Below are 12,618 nucleotides of genomic sequence, written 5' to 3'. Positions count from 1 at the left end.
CCCCATTGCCTGGCACAGCCATCCTGCAGGCTCCACCTGGGAGCAGCAGCTGGGGCCCAGCATCAGCCTCTGCGCCGGCCGCTGGGATTTCTCACAACTCACACTGCCACCTCCCGGCTGTGACAAACCCGCTCTTCACTGCGACACCTCCTGCAGCCTGACAGACCCCCCCAAGCCAGGCCAAGGCTCAAAGCATACCCTTCCCCAGGTAACAGCCTTGCAGTTTGAAAAGTGAAGACCTTGTCCAGGGTGCTCACAAACCCAGACACATGAATTATGTATGTTATACGCCGGTGTCTGTGTCCGGAGGCCAAGTTGCTTTTATTTGGCTGCTCAGTGTGCTGATGGTGCTGCAGCTGCCTCCTTGGGCTGGTCGCTGTAAGGGGAACCTGCAGCCATCACTGGAGGAAGGAGGGGAGGAAGATTCAGTACCTGCGTCCTACTGATGTCGGTAGGGGCTTATCATCTCATTGCCCAGCTGTCAGTCCTTCCTCAGCTACATTTCAAAGCAGATTCCACTCCTTTCCCAGCTAGTACAGACTGGGACAAGTGGTAATTGTCACAGATGTTTTCCATGTGCTCCCTGTAGCACAGAGCTCTTCTCCAGTGATGTGGCCAGCCACAGAAAGGAGAGATCTCATGAACTCTGCTGTGGAGTTGTCAAGAGGATTCATATTGGAGCTGAGAACATAATCAGTACGTACCTCCTCAGAGGCAGCCAGCATGCTGAGCTCAGGTCATGGTTTGGGAGGGTCGGAGTTGCTCTGGACATCACAGGGACAGGATGAAGAATGGAGAGAGCTGATGTGCTTGAAGAGCTCAAGCAGCCCAGTGCCCAGTAACTATGCTCTGGTGGTTGGGGGTGCCGGATTGGTGACTCTGAAGAAGAGATTGCAGCTCTGGTGATGACATCTCCATCCAACAACCCTCTCCCATCAACTCTCAATCCCATCTTCCTGCAATTCTGTCCAAGCTGGGGCAAACTCTCATGCTTTGTCCTCAGCCCCAAATCTACTTCTCCCACCAATGGCCATTCCCTTAACCTAACTAGATCCCACACCATCTTGGACTACAAAAGCTTTGCCCCCTTTCTGCTGTCAGAAGCTGTGCTCCTGCTACTTTGACCCCTTCTCCCATGGGACCATCCTTGTGCTGGGCTCTCCAGTGTGTCAGGCCAGCTGTTCACCCATAGGGCCATGGCCCAGAACTACATGAGGGTCTCAGGTCCACAGAAAGGATGTGTCATTACCACCTCTGATCTGTGGCTCAGGACAAGTCAAGAAGGGGCAGTGACTTTGAGAGTGGATTTCCCCCTTGTGCACAGGCAGCCTTGGCATTGATAGGCAGGGATTCAGCTAATCCACAAGGTCTAAAAATGGGCTGTGCTTCAGCCTGACATGTTAAGGACAGGTCCTGTACCCCATCAGAACACAGATATACTCTGCTACCTTCGGGAAGGGCTGGGGGGTAGAGCAATGACCCTGGGCCAGGCTGTCAGCACCACCTCCCCACGACTGGCTTCAATCAGGATATTCTGCAGTGTGTTTTCCAGCACCAGCTCCACGAGGTTCCCAACAGCCGGCTGCCTAGAGGCACAGAAGTACACGCAGAGGACAGCTATCAGAAAGGAGATAAGGCAGGCTACTTGCTGTGACTCCTCCCAGGAATCATCAGGGACAGCAGTGGAGTACACACTGTTTCCTGTGCACTGAGGCCAGTGAACCAAAGACTTGAGCAATGGGTTGCTGACCCTTGTCCTAGCACTGTCACCAGCTGGTGACAGGCCCTGACCTCAGACAGAGCTGGGTGACCGTGGTTTTACTGATTTCTCCCTCTAAGCTGTGCTCTAGCCGGTATTTGTGAATATGCTTGTAACCTGTAGCAGTGTGCAAGGGAGTAGCCACAGCAAATGCAAGGTAGTGAAATACTGCAGTGAAAATAAAAGGTGAAGTAAGCACACACTTCACCCTCATGTCTAATACAGCCAGGACTGTCCAAGTGTAAAGCAGACCTCACTCACTACCAGCATCCCGACCCTGCCCAACCCCAGACACAGCAAACCATCCCTCTCCACAAACCACGCTCAGCAGAGGGTGGCTAGGTGGGCTAGCATCAACTTCCACTCAGAGAACATAAAACAGCCCAGCAAAAATGCTGCAGGGCTGAAGGAGAAATGGATTTCTGGCCAGGCAGTGTGCTGCCATGGCTCTCCTGGCTGTGGAGATCTTGCGAGCTCTTCCTCACCTACTTATCATCTCCTTCCTCTCACTCAACTGCTTGTGGTGAAAAATCTCCCAAGACTGCAGCAAATCACGGGGAGAGGTTTCCTGACTCATTTCTTTCTTCTCTCCATCTTTCTCAAGGTAGACATCTGATGAAGCAGAGACCCTGGAGGGGATTGTGGAGCGCTGTCTCCTGTTCCAGACCTCTGCTGATTTTGCAGACCGGAACTGGGAGAAATATGGAATAGGCTGATCCTGGCTTCTTCTCACTGCATCGTGGAACTGGGCATTCTCCAAGAGGCCTCTGGGAATAGGAAAATAAAGGATGAGTTCCAGCAAATCAGCTGTCTGTATGACCCAGAGGATCATTATAAGATAGTACAAATCAGAGGAAAACCCTGACTGATGTCAGTGTTTAGTCTGTCCCTTCTTGCTTTCTGGGGCTCAGGGTGGCAGCAAGATTGGCTGAACTAATGAAACTCTCTCTGCTTCCCCAGCCCTTGTTTTTTACATCTGTGCAGCTGACAAACCAAACAGGTGTATTCCAATGTAGCCTGTTTCCAAGATCACAGCAGGCAGAGCTCCCTAGTTCTGGGAACCACAGAGAGATGGACTCAGTCTCTGGTTGGGGAGCAAAACCCTGCCTTTGGCTATCACACCAGGATCCCTGAGCTCGTAGTCCTTTGGCAGGTGGATCCCCTGTTATGGTGCAATAAGGGTGCACAGATTCCTCTGGGATTAGCAGAGGGCTGGCCATGCTGCATGAATTCTCTGGAGGACAGGGGCTCCAAACCAGGTGAGGGTGAAGTGACACGCACCTGATGACACCTGTGAGTATGTCAGTCACCATTTGCAACTCCTGTTTCGAAGCAGCCACCAGGGACATACTTTTGGGCTCCATGTCCATCCTGTTTCTGTACCTACTCCAATCCACAAACTCACTTTCTGAGGGCTGGGCGCTGAAGGGGCTGGGAAAGAAGATGTTGTTCCATCAGTGGGAGCACTACTGGACCAAACTACCTGCACCATCCTGGCACTGCTGGAGCAATTCAGGCAAGCAGCGAGCAGTGCAGGGAACCAGGCAAGGAGTGGGAGCTGCTGTATTTGTGACAGCAGTGTGGACACTGTCATAAGAGAGGAGCACTGAGCTCTGACAGTATCTCCCCTTTGTGGAAGAGAGAATAACAGGTCGTGTCAGCTAATGCTGGGGAAAGCAGAGCACCTCTTACCTAATTCTGAGGCACTGGAGAAGAGTAGAGCAGAGCTCCAAGTTCAGTGCATATCAGAGCATGGGCAGCCCTGGCTCAGAAGAGGAAGCCAATCCAAAAAACTCTATCTCTTACCGGGACAAGAAGTATTTGGGAAACTCCAAAGCGAAGTTCCTGAGAAAGTCCTCAATAGCATGGGACCTGGCTGACACATCAAGGTGTAAGAGCATGGGCTTGGGATGCTCTGGTTTGACCCGCAACCGGCTGGTGTCTTTGCCCAACAGCAGCCTCCTCTCAAGGGGTCCAGATGGCTGACTGGGCTTAGGGTGGCTTTTAATAGGGGGTAATGTCTGTTGGAAAGAAAGAAATGGTAGGTATATAGTTGCTCCTTTGGTCACAGGTAGGCTGGTGTAGGCTTAAGCACAGGCATAAGAACAGAAAGCCCAGCAGCCAGAGCCACCAGATCCTGGTGTCAAAATGACCTTAGCACCACAGTACTGCTATCAGGCACAAGCAGCCATAGTGAAAATCAGGTCTGTTCCCTCCTCACTGCCTAGTGTGCCTGCCCCAAGTGTCAGCAGGGCTTCAGAGCCTCCTCACTTGGGGCTGTTGTACTCCAGTCTATCACTGTGGAACTCTGGGAGATCATCTTTGCTCTTCTGAGCACACCAGAGTGCTGTGTGAGAAGTGGAGTACATGGATGGAATGCATGGGGAAATTGTCCCCCAACCTGGAAGGAAACCAAGAACTGACTCCAGCCACACTACATGGGCCAACCTGGGATTGCATTACCAGCAGTCAGTTTGGGGGAAGTTTCTTAGGGCAGTAGGCAAGAAGCCTGGGCCAGAAGGACATTACCGATATCTGGGGAAGCCCTCAGGCATCGCAGGACTTCAATGATCTTTGAGATGTAGCTGTCCCACCACTGAATATGAGGCCAGGGACCTTCAGTGCTCCTTACACAGACACAGCAAGTGGTTGCAGGCTCCAAATTGACACTAGGGGTTAAAACTCTAGATGACTAAATTAAATTGGTTTTACTTTTCTGCAGCAATTCTTATGTTCATCCCAAGTGAATGCCTTGATCTGCATCACTGATCACACCTAAATAGCACAGGGCAGACAGTCCAAGCTAGAGCCACCCCGAGCTGATTCCTTCACATGGGACAGTGAAGGGCATGCACAGGCACTCCACAGGGTCCCAGGAGCACTGCTACAGCCTGACTCTGGTGACACTCCGAAGATAACAAGCTGCATCTCCTAGTGACCTCAGTCTTCATAGGCCCAGGCTGCCCTCAGCTCCCCTAAACCCTTCCACATCTTGGGTTAGCTGGTTCTCCATGAGCCCTGCCATTCCCATAGCATGTCCTGCTGACAGCTATAGGTGCAGCGTGGCTGTGCCTTTGGACCTAGACAGTTCTGCAGAACATTGACTGGAACCTTGTCTCACACCTTCCCACCACTGCAGGAAAAGCTGTCTTCCAGCAGTTTGTCTTGCAGCTTCTCCTCAAGCACAGAGCACCAGTTCTTCTAGCGGTGAGGGCAAAGTCTGCACCACATCCTACCAGAGTCCTGCTGCTTTCCATTGTATTCCCAGCATGAAAACAGTCCAGGTGCCAACTGCCTTGCATCTTTTTTGCTTATTTGAAACCTTTCCCCCTTTCTCTAGTCATGGGTACGCATTTGTTTCCAATTTCAATTCCCATTCACCTCAGCTGGAAAGTTACTGCCCACAGAACATAGCCAGACAGTCTAATTCTTCTGGCTCCTCCAAACAGTCTGTATCCCAAAGCCTTGAAGCTACAAATCCTGTTGTACTCTCTGTCCAGACTCCCACGCTGTGATATCCAGCATCTGCCTCTTTTCTAAAGCAATCAGTTTGATTCTACTATGGGCAAGACAGGCCTGACTTACCTTGTATTTCCTGATTACAGCTGAGGATTCAGGAAGATTTTCTGTCTCAGCAGAATCTGATAACCTCTAAAAATAAAATAAAATACATATATAAAAAAAAGTAAGAGAAATTACCATGTAAGAAAGATATAGAGCAGAATAAGACTAGAATTTTTTTTTTTTACTTTGTGCCAGCTGAGAGTCAATGATCTCATCCTCCCATTCTTCAATCAGGTCACATTCTTACTGCTAGCTACACATTTCTCTCCAATGTTTATTCATGGTTAAAAATCCAAACCCTGGTTTCCACAGCCACTGGCTTTGTTTCTCCTAAGGCTTCTCATGCACTTCCAAATTTCAGATGGTCACTAGCAATTTCAGAGTTTGTAAGGCAATTCTTGGCTAGAAACCATGATCCACAGATCAGCATTGAGGTCTTGAACAGATCAGAGGCTCATATCCTCTTATCAACTTGCCTAGATTTTTTTAAAGAACATTTCTTGTTGACACTGTCTGCTGTTTCTGAGCTGAGCTAAGCTGGCATAAAGTTTTGAGAGCGCTTACCATTGCAGGTGACATTGGCTTACTCTTAGTCCCAAGGTCCTTCTCTGTGATGGTGAATTCCACAGCCTGCCGTTCCTTCTCCTTTTGCCACTCCTGCAGGTCCCTCTCATACTGAACCAGGGACTCCTGTATGTATACCTATGAAGGAAACCATGACTGGAAGGAGCAGGGAGCTGCAAATAACACAGTCTCTGGCTCAATTCCATGCCTGTCACCAATTTCTCCCTTTTCAGGAGGTCCCAGAAAGAAGCCCACTGGCTTTCCAGTGGAAGAAAGAGGAAAGAACAGTGCTATTATAAGACTCAGACAGAGAAGAAATATTCTCTTGCCAAAGAAAACCTGGAGAATGTCCAGAGGGAGACTACTGTAAGTCTGTGCCCCCACTAATATGAAAGCTGCAAGACTTCTTTTTTACAGATTTCAAATCTTTGACATCTACTGAAAGCCACTCTCATTCAAACCATAACTTCATCTCACAAAACCAGTTACAAAAACAGTTACACCTCATCTAGTGAGCCACATAGAGGGAGAGACACATAAAGCATCAGGAAGGATGAAGCTAAGTGCCTTCAGGAATGAGAAGTGCATAGCAGAGAAGGATTCCTTCAGCTGGAAGCAGCAGGCAGCAGACTGCTGGGGTCAGCCATTTGGGAACCACAATGACATGCCCAGGTAATGGTAATATACAGGTACCTCTTGGGTCTCACCTCACACACCAGATCTGTGCTGCAGGAGGAGGGATTCCCTGTGGGTCCCAGTGTGATGAAGCAGGGGATGCTCTCTCCAGGCTGCACAACCCCTGACTCTGGAGCAATCTGCAACACCTGGGATGAGGGGGGAAAACAAAATAAACCAAAACCAAACCCATTCCCAGAGGAGCTGTTTCATGGTCCTGGGACCTTCCTATGTGCCTTCTTAGAGGTATGTGGCATGAGAGAGATGCAGCTGATACATTCAAAGAATGACCATGGACTTTGCTGGAGGACAGAGTTGAGGTTTGTTTTCACATCCTGTAGTTCCAGCTTTATGTTATCTCACTTAAGTCTTCAGATTTCCCTTACGAATTCCTGTCTTTTCCCCCTCTCTGAACCCTTGCCTTCACTTTTCTCTGCCTTTTCCTTTCATCAGCTAGTAAAAGCCAGTTCTCTAGAACTGAGTGTCTTGCTGAAAATGGAATTGTAAGGTCCTTTCATGACCCAACAGACATGGTCAAGAAGGCTGTAGAGTAAAGAGGACTCACCCTCTTGTCTTTGCAGGGGTTTATCTGCCAGGCAAACACAACAGCCTTGCTCTCCGAGATATTGTTGAGAAAGACAAGTCGACTGGCTTTGGTGCAGTCTGGGATATTTCCAAAGCAAATCCTGTGGTGTGACAAGGTGGCTACCTGCAGGAAACAAGGTGAAACCAGAAGGAACACCAGGGAAGGAAGATGGGATGTGGCCACTGGGGAAGGGCAGTCACGCTGTCATATCTAATTTATCCAGCAATTCATAGATAATATTCATCAGTTGCCTTTACCATAACAACTTAAGGGAGTGTTACATTTCTCCCATCTTTGCTCTGGTTGCAATGACTTTACCGCAAGAGGACAGCCCTGTTGCAGTGGGACTGGGTATGCAATGAATAGGACATAACACTTGTGTCGGACAGGAGAGGATCTCAGGAGCACAGAGGACCAGTAAACCCAGATTCTCTGCAGTACTTGCAACCCAGGCCTTTTCCTACTTGAGCTGACAAACACGCCAGGCACGTGCTTGTGCATAATCCTCATCAATCTGAATGTAAGTTACTAGTACCCTAATGCATGTTGGTACTAGTATGCTACTAGTTTGTCCCATTCTCCAGGCCCAGTGCAAACTCTAATTAAGCACACTGATCATCGGAGAAAGAAACTAAAGACTTGGTTTCAGACAACAGAGCCTTGTGTCATGGCATCTTCATTGGCAGCCTGAGAGAGGTTTTTAACCAACTTCTCTTTGCTGTATCCAGGAATATAATTGCCCTACAGAAGCCAAAGAGCATACGTAGCTGTGTCTGGGATCCAAGGAAGGCATGCTAATGTCACAGAGGATGGATTCTTTACCTGACTGCAGAATGCCTCTGCTGATGCTGTTTAATGCTGATTCACTATGTTGGGATCTGGGGGTGAGTTTAGCAGACTGTCCAGGCTGACAGGCCAGCTCTAGCCAGGCCAGACAAGCTCCTGCTGAGCCAGCGGCAGGTCAAACAAGTGCATTCCTCAGGATGTGCCTGCATTAGTGACCATCCTGTAGTCAGCGTTCAGGTTATGAATCATCTGAGTTTGGCTGTGAAATGGTGGGAGTCAAGCCTTGACAAGGTATGTAGGAGTATGATGGTCTTTTTGTGAATGAGTTACCAAAGAAAAAGGTGTTGTAGCTGCAAATGAGAAAGGCAGCTGTGATGGGGGTAACTTCTAAGAGAAAATTTGGTACACGAGCAAATCCTAAATCCTTTTTGGTTTTAATGACTATGGAAGCAGCAAGCTGGAAGGAAGGCACCATTCAGCTTTTACAAGTTAGGGAAGGGAAATGTCTTGTTCAATCTCATGGCAAATGAACTCTCCTGCAATACGGGCTACTGCTAGAATGAACCATGTGCATATTTCAGTCTCTCTCACACATTTCTAGACTGGTCATATTGCTCATATCACACACTTGGACTTACCTGTCCAGGCACAATTAGCTTGTTAGAACCTGGAAAGACTGAAGGAGACAAAGCTTTGCTGGGTGTGGTAGCCTCTCCTACAGCATTCGGATTGTAGCCTACTCCCTGGAAAGTGATCAGGGTTGATTCACCCCCCAGGATGTGGATGGGAACATCAACCTGTCTCGGACAAGATAAGAGTTTTAAGTCCAGAGTAATTTTTGGTAGAGATGTGCAATAAGCTAGCACACTTGCTAATGGATTGGTCTAAAATACACCACATGCATGGAAGAAACCTAGTCTCTTTTTCAGGCCTTGACCTTTCCTGCTAGCCCAGGAAAGCTGTTAAAATAGTCAATTAGCCAGTTGCAGCATGAGATGGTCAGAGACTTGGAGCTGTAAAATTAAATTTATTTATTTTTCCATGCATCTACCACAAAGTGAGGCAATAAGTAGTGCTCTACCTCTGGCCCTGCCTGCTTGCTGCAGCCCAGGACAGAGGCCTTTGGGAAGGTTGTTGCCAGAGGTCTGCAGCAGCATGTGCTGCAATGATAAAAGACACTGACTTCAGTCTCTTTGGTGGGAGTTTTTGGAGGCCAACAATGAACCACAAATCTGGACAGATACTGTTTGATATTCCCAGTTACTGTTTGATCCTTGAAATATATAGACTGGGATGACTCTGGTTGTGGAACAAATCTGTTCTTATGATATAACAATTTATTTGCTCCATTTCTTGATCAGACCAGCCACTCACTTGATCTGAAGATTGCGTCTTGGAGGAATGGAGCTCAGTTCAGCTGTAGCATGGTATGGACCAACCATCAGTAAGAAAACTAAAGAATTTTAGGTCAACAGAAAGAATCTGTTTCTGGTAGTCATGAGGAGGATCTTACCAAGTATGTTTTAGCTTCCAGTGGTGAGAAGATCCACTCACTGTGGCCTGTTTTGCCAGGGGGGATTTCTCCTCTAGGAGTTAGGCAGACAAACACAGGATGCTGAAAATTCTCCTCCTGTATCCTCATGAGGTTGTCCAGCTGAACCTCAAACATCACAGGCATGGAGCCACCGTTGTAGAGTTTATAAATCTGAAATGAGTCAGAAAGAGCTGTCCTTATTATACCACGTACGAGTTAAACTAGTTAACACTTCCCCAGAGGACTCCGATAACCATTAATAATTAATTAGTCAGCTTGTCTCCTAAGAATGAGGAGACCTTATAGAGTCAAGATTTATCACTGAGGCTCTGATAGGAGACTGTGCTGAAAGTTTATCACCACACATATACATTGATAACCACCATGTCTCTTCAAATGGTGCCTTGCAAATTCACATTAGGAGAAAATTAATACAAATTAGCTAAAGGGATCACTGTAAAGCAGATTACTTAAAATGCAAAACCACTCATATTAAAGTGATCTTAATTCAATTCAGATATATTAATTTCCCAAGTAAATTAGGCAGAACAGAATCAAAGCTGCCTTTTTGCCGAATAAGTGTTTAAGGAAGTTTAATTAATTTACCAAAAAACTAATTAGAATTTATTTCCAGAGTACCTGGAGCAGGTAGGCAAGTTTTCAGTCAGAGACAATACAAGAGAATAAGGGAACAGCCCAACATGCCCCATAATTATTCTGACTAGAGTGAACACCAAATCTTGTCAAACTGGAGATGGTGAGTACTTTCCCTGCTACCATTTCCAGACTCTGCCTAGGACTAGTCTCAAAGTTCTGCTGTAATGCTTTCCTGTGGAGGCCATTCCATTTCCTTAGAATCGCCTCAGGCACTGCCTGTCCTTGGGACAAAGTAGCACTAGCTCCTTCCCTAACTTGATGCTGGGTTTGGCTCCAAGATGCTCACCTGTGTGGGGGGGCGGGAGCTTCCAACAGCAATGGGTGTGAAAAGGTGCTTAGTGGATGCAAAATGAGCATACCGCTGGTCATGTTCCACTGTCACGCCAATGAAGGTCAGCTACAGTGGAAAGAGATGCAGTCATTTTTCACAGGGCCTTGCACCCATCACTAACACAAGGATTCTGAAGTACTTAGCAAGCTGAAGGCATCACAGTTACAGACTTAAATTGGTAATACCAGAACAGAGGGTCCTAAGAAAAAAAATCAAGGAGATGGAGAACCTACTCAACTGTTAACTTTTCTCTGAAAGGTTCCCCTCTTGTTTCAGAAAGAACATTCTTTTGTCTCTGCTCTCTCAGGCACCAGCATCAGTGCTTCTCTGTGCAAATGTATGGTGGAAATTCTCCATGAATTAAAGTGTCTAGGCTGTACATAGGAGAGCGTGCAGCTGTGACAGCCAAACCCTTTTGAAAGACATGATTTTAGGTAAGGAATGGCCTCCTCTTGGAAAGGACCATCTGGATGTCCTCTCTACAAATGACATCCGCTCCATGAATGTGTCTAACAGTCCGAAAGCTGCAAGAAGATCCCAGCTGAACTTTATGTGCTCAAATAATGACCAACAGTATTTTGTCAGCAAAGCAGCCACCAGGCACTCCAAGTAACATGGAGAGATTTACAGAGCTATTTCATAGAAGGGATTCTACATTCACTCAGGATCCTGCATTTTGAGAAAACTGCAATCAGGCCAAAGATAAGTCATGATGCACAATTTCCTGCACAGTCACCCCAAAGCTCCTTTGAGCTGTCTTCCTTGGGATAGAGTCTGCAAAGCAGTCACAGAATTAGTAATATCTCTGCATGGGCCAGTGGGAGCTGAGTTGCTGCAATTCACAGTAAGTTAAACCTGAAGCACAGCTATTTTTCAAGTGCATGTGCAGAAAACAGAGAGGATGTTTGCGATGGCAGGTGGATGCCTTAGACAGACACCTGAAGGAGATACTGTATCAGCTACTTAAAATGGAGCAGAGAATGGCAATTCTTCAAAACAACCCATTCTGGTTCAGTTCCATAAGCAAAGTGAGGAAGGAGAGAGGACTAGAAATACAATGCTAAAAAGGTCCCTCATGGGATCTTTTCAAAGCATTACATGAGCATTCAGCCTCCTGAGGGCCACAATATGCCAGATAAAATGATAACAGGAGCAGGACATAAGCTGACACTTTCAAACTTCAAGGGTAAAAGGGACAGGAAACTTTGTGAGCTTTGTGAATGAAGCACACATTTATATTCCTTCAGTCAAAAAAACGCCTTGAATTCCAACAGACCACAAACGCCCAGGAAAAACTGTAATTAGTTTCCATTTGAGACAGGATGTGACATTTAGAGGACTATCACTTAAAGAGAGATAAATGGAGAAACATGAAGAGCTGCTGCAATCAATTCTGCTTTGAGTGCATAGACTTTATCCCACAGTGAAGACTTAGAGCATAAGAGGGATGCAAATTCCCCAGGGAGGAGAGCTGCCTGGAAAACATGTGCTGCAGGTGTAACATCTCACAATACCTAATTAACAGCTAAGAAGTGAACTGCAAACACTTCCAGTTTATGAAACCTGTGTGCTCAGGGATTCTCCTTCTCCAGCCCTTTTCTCCAGGGAGTTCTGCAAACTGGCTTCATCCTGCAACACCCGCACCTGGCTGGGCTTTTCCTAGTGAAACTGCTAAGAGCTGCAGATTCTGCCTGGCCAAACGATTCTGGAGCTCTGAGAACAAGGTCGCAGCTGCACTCTTACAGGCAATGGGGCAAAGGACAGCCTGTGAGAGCATTAGGCAGTGGGAGGCCATGTTACCCTACTGCACAAGGAATTGGGTAACACACAAGTCCCACAGAGTCTCCTCCTGTAGCCAGAAGAAAATGCCAATGGAAAATCAGTTTGGGTTCTTCAGAACACCTATAAATCCAGTCATCTCAGGACTGAAAGAAGGCCACTGAATGGGAAGGAGTAATGGAGAGGGAGCTTCTTGTGAAAATGCAGTAGACAGGCTCTGTTGGGGAAACAGAGTGGAAGTTCAAAATCTATCCACATGAGCAGAGTAATCACACAAGTGAATTTAGGCCCCTCCCCAAAAACAGGCATTGCCTTGCAGCTGGCTAACAACACTGCTCCAAGGCCAAGTAATTTGGAATTTGACAGAATAACCAAGCAATACC

The 12,618-nt window shown here is 47.2% G+C and overlaps 1 protein-coding gene across 9 annotated transcripts in view; it reads right to left on the bottom strand.

Moving 5' to 3' along the window:
- Positions 1 to 294: 294 nt before the first annotated feature.
- CFAP65 (cilia and flagella associated protein 65) overlaps positions 295 to 12,618 on the bottom strand; it is a 32,222-nt gene continuing 19,898 nt past the window's right edge. For 5 of the 9 annotated variants that reach the window (XM_032693759.1, XM_032693760.1, XM_032693764.1 and 2 more), the window contains 12 exons: positions 10,412 to 10,522; positions 9,448 to 9,639; positions 8,573 to 8,731; positions 7,128 to 7,271; positions 6,595 to 6,711; positions 5,888 to 6,025; positions 5,345 to 5,410; positions 3,566 to 3,780; positions 3,041 to 3,190; positions 2,245 to 2,526; positions 1,449 to 1,586; positions 295 to 681 (listed from right to left, as the gene is read on the bottom strand). In XM_032693759.1, the coding sequence (XP_032549650.1) occupies positions 531 to 681; positions 1,449 to 1,586; positions 2,245 to 2,526; positions 3,041 to 3,190; positions 3,566 to 3,780; positions 5,345 to 5,410; positions 5,888 to 6,025; positions 6,595 to 6,711; positions 7,128 to 7,271; positions 8,573 to 8,731; positions 9,448 to 9,639; positions 10,412 to 10,522 (1,863 nt within the window). In that variant the 3' untranslated portion in view covers positions 295 to 530. Of the gene's footprint in view, positions 880 to 1,448; positions 1,587 to 2,244; positions 2,527 to 3,040; positions 3,191 to 3,565; positions 3,781 to 5,344; positions 5,411 to 5,887; positions 6,026 to 6,594; positions 6,712 to 7,127; positions 7,272 to 8,572; positions 8,732 to 9,447; positions 9,640 to 10,411; positions 10,523 to 12,618 lie in introns of all 9 variants that reach the window. The other 4 variants (XM_032693762.1, XM_032693763.1, XR_004358116.1 and 1 more) reach the window with 3 other exon arrangements.

Source organism: Chiroxiphia lanceolata, chromosome 7, assembly GCF_009829145.1.
Source record: "Chiroxiphia lanceolata isolate bChiLan1 chromosome 7, bChiLan1.pri, whole genome shotgun sequence".
Classification (NCBI taxonomy): domain Eukaryota; kingdom Metazoa; phylum Chordata; class Aves; order Passeriformes; family Pipridae; genus Chiroxiphia; species Chiroxiphia lanceolata.
This window is presented reverse-complemented; position numbering and strand designations above follow the sequence as displayed.